Below are 10,630 nucleotides of genomic sequence, written 5' to 3' on the forward strand. Positions count from 1 at the left end.
GCTCAAATTCAACTCTATTTTGCCAACTCGAAAAGAGAAATTGCGTTAGTCTTATGCTTATTTATTTACTAATTTATACAAATGCCATCAACTGAACTAAAGGTTTTCAAACATTTATAACAGAAAAATATTTTGAATTATATAAAAAAAATTCTTACAGCGAATTCATGTGACAGAGCATAGATTTTTTCCCCCAAGTTTCCAAGTTTTTATTTCAAAAAGTGTTAACGTTAACAGATGGCTTTGCAGATTAATTCTGTTGCACTTTAAGTTACGTTTAGATATATGTAATTTTTTCTCTTGTAACATGCATTTGGAATGAATGGTGAACTTTCTCAAAATATCACCATTTTAAGATTTTTCAATTGTTTATCTTTTATTTATTAGTTTACCACTTGAGAACCGCCAGCTATTAAAAATTTTGGAACTCATAACTGAAATTATGGGAGAAACATTTTACTCTCTGTTGCATAAATTTTCTGGAAACATGAATTTTAATCATTATTATTATCTTTTTGTTCCTGCAATAAATTTTTAAGAAACCGTCAGTTTAGTTCAGAACAACCTGTACATGCTTATTAGTATTTTATGTCACATAAATTTTCTCAAAATACAGTTAAAGGCCTGATCTGACTTCATCAGACTTTAGAATATTTGAAATAGCAACAAGTTTCTTCAATTTTAAAGATCAACAATAATTATTTACTAATAATTTTGCTCACGTTTAATCGCCATTGTTGTTGCAATTAATTATAATTGTTGAAATTTTTCAACTAAAAACATCTTTACCAATATAAATTATAACAATTTTGGTTCTTTTAGCTGGATCCTCTCGAGGCCCTGGCGAGTGGTCAGAAGAAGGGGCGAACGGAGGTCCAAGGCACTCTGGTAAGAGATCACAAGGGCGGCGTCACCATCAGCCCCAAGAGCCAGCACTGGTACACGACACACGTCCCCCTCCAGAAATGGAGGTAAGTTTATTAAATATATGGTTTATTAAACACTTGGCTATGATCTACATGACAAAAGAATCTGAGTGAAACTCATTTTTTCTTAACAAAAGAATTTGAGTGAAATTCCTTTTTTTTGACAAAGGAATCTGAGTGAAATTCTTTTTCTTTGACAAAAGAATCTGAGTGAAATTCAATATTTTTTTTGACAAAAGAATCTGGGTGAAATTCCTTTTTTTTTGACGAAAGAATCTGAGTAAAATTCAATATTTATTTATTTTTATTTATTTTTCTTTTGACAAAAGAATCTGAGTGAAATTCATTTTTAAGGGAGAATCAAACAAGGAAAAAAAATATATTTGTATTGTTCACATTAAGGTTGTTTTTCAAAGACTCTGTCCTCACACGAAACTATACTTTTTTGCAAATAATATGCTATTTTCATAACTGCTGTGAGTTTGCAACAGTTACTCGTGGTTGTTGGGTCAAGTTTCAGGAATCGTTTTGTTCTTGAAACGTTACCAAGAATACTTTTGCTATAGTAGTAGATTAAAAACAAAATGCAATTTTTGATTTTTTTTTTTTTTAATTTTTTTCTGATATACCCAACACTTTATTAATAAAGCATTTGCATTATGCAAAAAAATAATACTACAGCATTAATCTCATTATAATAATAATAATATGATAATAATAATTATAATACTAATAATCATAATAGTATTAACATTATCAAAAAAATGCCTTGCATCAATTTGAATTTGTGAAAAAACTCAAAATCACCCATTTGAAATAATGAAGTATAAAAAAATAAATTTTCATCAAGCTCGCGTTTATTACATTTTATTACTCTTTTAAGTACACATGATAAAATAAATCTATTTGTGAAAACCAATAATGGATCTAAGCATTAGTTATCAAAAATATTATGAATTTTTATATTTGACAATAACTAATGTGACATTACAGTACAATTCTATAAAATAAAAATAAGACATATATAAAACCTTAACAATTAAAAATTGAAAATATGAAAATACGAGGGTTGCTATTTATATTTCTGGCCTTGGCAACAGTAAGTGTTGCTAGGCGACCGCAGACGATTTTAATCGAAAGTTTGATATTTTTAAACATAAATTCAGCAGACGATTTACCATTATAGCTTCATTTGTGTTGTTGACAGTAAATTGAAAAGTTCTTCTCTTTCAAAAAATGGAATTGAATCGTGAACATTTTCGTGCCATTATTTTTCATAACTTTCGACGTGGATTGTCAAGACAAGAGTGCTTCGATGAACTTAATTCTTTATTCAGCGATAAAGCGCCATCCTACAGCACTGTAAAAAATTGGTATAACGAATTTAATCGTGGTCGATGTTCGATCCAGGACGAATCCCGTGCAGGTCGTCCAAAATCCGTTGTTGTGCCAGAAAAGATCGATGCTGTGCGTGAACTGATAAAGCAAGATCGTCATGTGACATACCGTGAGATAGAGGCGTCTTTGGACATTAGTATGACTAGCATCAATAAAATATTGCATGAACATTTGAGCGTAAAAAAAATTTGTTCGCGTTGGATCCCGCATAATCTGACAAACGCTCAAAAAAAGGCTCGTGTCGATTGGTGCAAGGAAATGTTGGAAAAATACGTTCAAGGTACATCAAAGGCTGTGTATAACAAACATAAATGTAAATAAAGAATAATCTATGCATATGAGCCGGAAACAAAACAGCAATCAACTGTATGGGTCTTCCAAGACGAGGCAAAACCCGCAAAAGTTGTTCGAGGAAGAAGCACATCGAAACAAATGATTGCCTGTTTCTTCGGCATTAACGGTCATGTGGCAACAGTGGCGTTAGAGCAACGCAGGACGTTCAATTCTGAATGGTACACGACCATTTGTTTGCCAGAAGTCATCGGAGAAATTCAAAAAAAGCAGAAGAACAGACGAATCATTCTTCATCATGACAATGATAGCTCTCATACATCGACTCAAACAAAAGCATTTCTGACGAAGCGAAAGATCGAACTGATGGGTCATCCGCCGTACAGCCCTGATTTGGCACCCAATGACTTCTTCTTATTCCCACACATCAAAAATAAATTACGTGGAGAACGATTTTCGACCCCCGAAGAAGCGGTTGATGCATTCAAAAGGCATGTTTTGGAGTTACCTCAATCAGACTGGAAAAAGTGCTTTGAAAATTGGTTCAAACGCATGCAAAAGTGTATTGATCATCATGGAGAATATTTTGAAAAACAATAAAACCAATTTCGATCCTACATATTTGTTTTTTCGATATTAGGCCAGAAATATAAATAGCAACCCTCGTATAAATGTGTGATATATTTTCATATTTTAATTTTTTAATTGTAAAGATTTTATATATGTCTTATTTCTATTTTATATAATACAAATTTGGTTTCAGCTGCCTTGTGCGCTTTTCCAATTTGATTTAATGTTTCAATGTGTTTATTTACCTCTTATGTATCAATATTGACTTCGTAAATTGAATTGATTTTATGATTAGTACAATCCTATACAAACATTGAAACTGAAAAAAAAAATGAATTTGTTCCGCTCACATTAATACAATTCCCAAATCTAAATAAGTTCTGAAATAACTTTTAATTTTGGATAATTCTTACGAAGAAATTGCTTTTTTGTGAAATAACCATTGTGGGGATGATCTGTAAATATTCATACTTTAAAAAAAATATTTAAATACCAAACACAGTTTTTTAAACACTGCTTAAAACTTACCACCCTTCCTCAAAAATATGATAAAAAATAAATGAATAAAAAATAAATAAAATTAAATCACAGCATTGACATTCTTTTCTCATCTTACACAAGCACCTTCATTATATATGCAGCTCAGATACAGCGATATAACCGAATACCTGAATCTTTTTTGATTTGTTTTGCCAACTAATCGCCAGCAGGGACATAAACGGCGTAAAAAAAAAATTGCGTCACTTGTTTATTCTTTTACTACTTTTTGTCCCCCCTCTACCTCCCTTAACGCTCGGCCGACGGTCCGCAAACCGACCCGACTTCCATTCAGGCTTAAGTATATTGAGGTATGAGGTACGTGGAAACTTCTTTCCTATCCACCCCTACTAAATCGGACAACCAGGTGAGTAGAAAAGTAGCTACATTTTTATGGCCATTACATTTTTGCCCTTCCTAATCAAAGAGGTCGGCCACCTTTTTCCGGTTTTTTTTTTACCATCATTTATGTGTTGCAAATCGCGTAGAGAGAAGTGATTTACTTTTAATGGTCATAATCGTAATATATAGATATATTAACTTTTTTTTATGAACAACGTTGTCACTACGAAATATTTTAGAAAAAATATTTATTTATTTTATTATTATTATTTTTCAATTCAATTTTTTCAGTTTATGTCAATTTTTTTTTTTTTTTTTTTTTTTTTTTTTTTTTTTTTNTTTTTAATTTTTTTTTTTTTTTTTTTTTTTTTTTTTTTTTTTTTTTTTTTTGTGGGTCATATTATATGGATATTGTTATTATCTGGATATTGGCCAAACTATGTGGATATATGAGATTTGCATTTTCTGAAATATTTTTCTTTAAACACGTGATGAGAAATTTAGGAATTTAAATGTCATTATTACTGTTTGGATAAATATAAACAACGGTTGTAAGTTTTAGGGAAAAAAATATTTAGTTACTTATATTTCACTAATTTATTATTATTATTAAATTTTTTTTTTGGAAACAACATTTTTACTAAAAAATATGTAAGAAAAATGTATTTATTTAATGCATCATTACTATTATTTTTTTAATTCAGTTTTTAGCATTTTCGTTCATTTAATTTTTTTGTCATATTACCTGGATATTGGCCATACTTTGTTGATATATGAAATTTGCATTTTCTGAAATATTTTTCTTTAAATACGTGAGGAGAAATTTAGAAATTGAAACGTCATTATTACTGTTTGGATAAATATAAACAACGGTTGTAAGTTTTATGGAAAAAAATATTTAGTTACTTATACTTCACTAATTTATTATTATTATTACATTTTTTTTTTTGGAAACAACATTTTTACTAAAAAATATGTAAGAAAAATTTATTTATTTAATGTATCATTAATTTTTTTTTAATTCAGTTTTTAGCATTTTCGTTCATTTAATTTTTTTGTCATATTGTCTGGATATATCAACACAGTATGGCCAATATCCAGACAATATGACAAAAAAATTAAATGAACATTTTCTGGATTTTTTTTTTTTTAATGTATTTTGAGAATCTTGGGAAGTAAAACATCATACTATTTTGATAAATGAATGTAAACAACGGTAGTAAATTTTATAAAAAAATATTTATTTATTTTTATTTCTGTAATTCATTATTATTAATTATAAAAAAAATTATAACAACATTTTCACTAAAAAATACGTAAGAAAATTTATTTATTTAATTTATCATTGATATTTTTAAATCCAATCCTTACCATTTTATGTCCATTTAATTTTTTTTTGTCATGTTATCTGAGTATTGGCCACTGTGTGGATATATGAAATTAGCGTTTCCTGGAATATTTCTTTTAAATATGTGATGAGAATGGATGAAACATGATTATTAGTATTTGGATAAACGTAAATAAAGATTTTGAGTTTCGTTGAAAACCATTTATTATTATTTTTTATTTGATTATTATTATTAATTTTAAATTTAGCCTTTAGTATCTTAGCATTTTAGTTATTAAAGGGGTTCTATTATCTTCTCAAAGATTATTTTTGTTTACTTACTTAATCATTATACATATCTATCTAATCATTACATTGGGAAGAAAATAGTGATTTAGTTTTAATGGTTGTAATATAGAGAAATATAAAATAATTTTTTTTTAAACATCATTTTAACTGAAAAATGTGTAAGTCTTGGAAGAATTTTTTTTATTTATTATTGTTATTTATTTCTATTTCATTTATTTATTATTATTAATATTAAATTTAGTCTTTCGCTTTTTAATATTATCTTATTTATCTCATTTCCTTATTATCTCATTCCCGATCAAAGAGGTAAAGCCACCTTTTTCCGATTTTTTTTACTTAATATTTTAATTATATATATGTCATCATTATATCACGAAAGTAGTGATTTACTTATAATGGTCATGGTATACAAACATATATGAAATTAACTTTTTTTGGAAATTTTTATTTTAATATTTACTGACAATTTCAAGATTGAATATCATAATTACTACCTGAATAAATATAAATAATGATGTAAGTTTAAAACAAAATGGTATTTTTTACTCATTATTTTTCTTAAAACAACCTTTAACACTTTATGTTCATCTCAATTGTTGGTCATATAATATAGATATTGGCGATTGGTCATACTAGTGGTCATTAATAGTTTAAAGGTTTATGAAATCAGCATTTTTTAAAAATATTTTTTTCAAGCATGCATTGTTTATTTTTGTTATTTTTTTTATTTCTTTTTAAAATTTCGTATTTTATAACTATCTCATTTTTTCCCAAAGAAGGCTCCCTCATCTCTTTAAAGTTTTTTTTAACTTTTTTTTTTACTTTTTAAACATTGTTTATGTGCTAAAAAGAGTAGTGATATTAAATTTAACAGAAATTTTTACTTTAATATTTAATGTGAATATAGAATATTGGAAAAATGAACATCATTTTCACGATTTGGAATTAATTATGTTAGTTTCAGGGGAATTATTTATAAATTTTTATTAATTCAATTTATTTATTTTAATTCAAAAATAAATTAATACACTCTCAAAAATATCGGTCCAAGACTGAGTCAATATATCAGTACCTTGAATCATAAAATCGTGCAAATTTGATTTAACAAAATTTAAATTAATGCACTTTGTTCATAGAACTTTTCTTATTAGCACGTTCACAATCGCTTCACACTATCAAGTATTTCGGACTATTTTTGGAATGATTATTTTTCGCAATAATATTGTTCAATTTCCCCCCATATTTCATTTAATAATCATCGTCGAACAGCCGACCCAATTCTAAGTTTACGACAACCTATGTTCTATTCCGTAATTGGAGGGTGAGCGCTGTATACCCTGAACCACCAGGGCTCTATCCCCCACATTGAGAAATGGAAACGAATTAAATTATATTACGATTCAATATGGTCGCAATTTCTTAGAAAATTTGAACGTCATAATAATTTAGTATTGGTTATAAGTTATCTTCACGTAAATTTACTACAGTTCCCTTTCTTTTTTTCTTCTTTTTTTGAAAACTTAGTTTTTTAAACTTTTATATCATTTAGCTTTTACTCTAGCCATTACAATATAGAATATATTTTAATATTTATGATTATTATTACTGAAGTTATTTTGCGTTTCTTAATATCAGAAATATTGGACTGGTGAATTACATTATTGATAACTTAAACCATCTATAACCATCTGAAACCATCTTCGCTAAGACCTGAATAAAGTGTTGAATTCCCTCCAAGTTGAACTATAGTATCCTGTAATCTAATTTAAGAAGAATTTAATTGCATTAATGTATGTTTCAATTTTGCACCATAATAAATTTAGGACAAATTTGAAAAATACCATGGCTCAATACGATCGGAAACACTTAAAGGCCTGGTTTCTTAGGAAACGTCGACGTCAGCTTGAAACGAACGTTTACCTTTGATTGGTCAATTTATGAGTTTGACAGTATGCGTCATCGAACGCTCAGCTTGAACGACAACTGCCGTCCAAATCAACTGCAGTTGGATTGCAACGTGACGTTAACAACAGAAGCAATGGTGGACAACAGCCAACATACAGAGCATTGAAATCAACCAAGATTTTAACATTAAACATAGCTTCTTTTTCCTCTTCTTCTTCATTTAGCTAAGCTATAATGTGTTTTTTCTTGGAAAAAGTCATTATTTGTTCTTAAAAGCACTGGTCGACAATCACAAAATCAATACAAATTCAAAATAAATATTTGTTTACGTTATTAACGCATGCGCAATGCGAGATAGTGTCTGTGTTGGACCGACTGTTCACACTGAGCTAACAAAACGGTATTTTTATGGCGTCAAAATTATATCAACTTAACGCTGACGCCCAGTTAAGACGCTTCTCCTAAGAAACCAGACCTTGAGCTAACAAACCAGTATTTTGTTGCCGTCAGGGTGACGTCAACTTAACGCTGACGACCAGATAAGGCGCTTGTCCTAAGAAACCAGACCTTTACAGTGTACAGTAAAAACTTACCAAACATAAACCTAATAAAAAATATACTTAGTAAAAAAAAACATATAGATAATAAAAACTTTTTTTAAGAAATAAAATTTAAAGTAATGTATGCGCCGTTGCATTAAATCAGAAAACCAAAATTATGGCATTAACAAATCCGTTCTCATATGAAGAAAAAAAAAACATGACATTAATTTTTTTTAATTAACATTAAAAACAGAAGTAATTTGGGTGTTAATAAACAAATAGAAATTTCAAATTTTTAAAAAATGGCATAAAAAAGCATTTACCAGAACTTTTTATTTCGGCGTTAAATCTATCATGCAAATTAAAGAAAAAGTGGAAGAGTAAAACGAAACCTAATTTATGAAAATGGAGGAATGGAGAACAGCAGATGTGGGCTGCCACGCAGATGCTAGTTGCAGATGGAATAGCAATCTGCTCAAGAAACCACCCAATTTTAATAGTGATTTATAACGATTTTGATCTCTGGCAAACTTTTAAATGAACTTCTTTGTGCTCATACACAACTAACTGAATAAAATACTCAGTCCTCGTACTGGGTAAAACAAAAAGTAAACAATCAATAATTCGGCTTTAATCTAAGGTGCACAATCGTGCGCAGAATTTAATGGCATATGTCGCCAAATTTAATGAAGCAAAAATAACTTCAATATTCTTTTCATTTTTAATTTTTACTCTTTCTGGTAGCTTCATATTTATTTACAGATTAATCAAAACACGTTTTAAGAAGATCAAAATAAAGATTTGCTCAACTCGGTATTATTCAGCACCAAAAAATTATGCTATTTTCAAAGTTGTCTTATTTTACCCCAATCCTAAATATTTTGTCCTTTAATTTTGCCTTTTATTACATAACTTAATTATTATGTTTTAATTACTATTGATTTATGCGTAAAGAAATGCATTTGAAAAGCATAGTTCTAGTATACAATTAATGATAAAGGCTAAATTAGAAGCATCAAAACTACAAATTGATTAAACTTGGTCGAGTTTCTAAATATTGTCTTTCAACTCTTTTCTATATGATTTTACAATTAAACTTATTTCTCACTGTTAATTTCTTAAATTATTTTTTTTTCTCGCTTAAATATCAGTTTGCGGCCTTTACTGACTATAATTTTTTGACAAATTTTTTTAAGCATTCTAAAAATGTATAATCAAGGATACCATAACAGATTATTAAAACTAAATAAACTGGTGCATTTTTTTTTTCCTGTATCACATGGACTTCACTGGAAAATCATAATTATTAATTTGTAGTTGATTGGTAGATATTTCTTTCGACAAAGTAAAAAATATGTCAAATAGTGTTTTCTTAAGAAAAAAATGCATCGGTACATTTTATACAAAGTATAAAATTATCTCAATTTGAAGCTAACTTTTTATTTATGCGTCATCTTTAAGACATCTTGGGGCAAACATTAATTAATATTTTATGACAACAAATGAAACTTAACTGAAGTCAAAATGTCATTCTCATTACAAAATAACAATAAAAATCCCATTCCAAATATATCATTGCTGCTCTAGATTACAAACAAATAAAAAAGCAGGATGGCCTCTTTAAATTTCATTTCAGCTAATTTGTCATATCTAACAATTCGGAAAAAATATAATGATAACGAAGAAAAGGCGAATAAACATCCTTTTTCAGTCCTTATTTTTCTTTTGGCGATCATCCAGGATATAAAACTCGCCAATTTTTCATTTTGTTCCTCGTAATGTTTTTTTCATAAGAATACTTGACGAAAAAATGAAACGCGTAATTGCGTTTGAATCAGACATCAATCAAATTTATATTAACAAATTGAGCTGTACGCTGGTGGGAGGCAGCCGGATAAATCATAGAAAATTATTATTTTGATGGAAAATATATTATTTAATCCTTAAAGACAAATAAGTAATCCCTGTTGAGTAGGAATTTATTACTTTCTTGAATTATTATTTCATTAGGACTGTCTTCAAATACTTTTTTTTAATTGTAATGGATGGATTATTTTTTGTGGTTTTACAAATTCTATTACTTTATCAATTATTACAATAACAATACTTTAGCCTGAACAAAATAATTACATTTTTTAAACTAAAAATATTTCATGATTATAGTGCTTTCAAACTACTTTCCTCATCAAATATTTTTAATTCCATTTTAACAAAGAAAGTCAAAAATTTATAAACATATTAGGGTCCACTAACTTTTATCTATTCATTAAATTTCATAGTGCAAAAACATCATGCGAATTTAGCGAACCACCTGTGAAAAAGGCGGAAGCAAAACTTCAAAAAAAAAATTATTGCTGGTAAATACACCATAAAAAGTTATCGAACTAGTTTTGGTACTTTTCATTTCATTTTCTTTCCTTTTTATTTTTCCCATTGGTTTATATTTTTATTGACATAATTATTAATTCACATTTTCTAATATA

General features: G+C 28.1%; 1 protein-coding gene across 15 annotated transcripts in view; it reads left to right on the plus strand.

The window, feature by feature from the left end:
• LOC107442885 (coiled-coil domain-containing protein AGAP005037) overlaps positions 1 to 10,630 on the plus strand; it is a 301,042-nt gene that overhangs the window by 208,863 nt on the left and 81,549 nt on the right. For all 15 annotated transcript variants that reach the window (XM_071182301.1, XM_071182305.1, XM_071182308.1 and 12 more), the window contains one exon: positions 823 to 971. In XM_071182301.1, coding sequence (XP_071038402.1) covers positions 823 to 971 — 149 coding nt within the window. The remainder of the gene's footprint in view (positions 1 to 822; positions 972 to 10,630) is intronic.

This window comes from Parasteatoda tepidariorum, chromosome 6 (genome assembly GCF_043381705.1).
Source record: "Parasteatoda tepidariorum isolate YZ-2023 chromosome 6, CAS_Ptep_4.0, whole genome shotgun sequence".
NCBI classification, from domain to species: domain Eukaryota; kingdom Metazoa; phylum Arthropoda; class Arachnida; order Araneae; family Theridiidae; genus Parasteatoda; species Parasteatoda tepidariorum.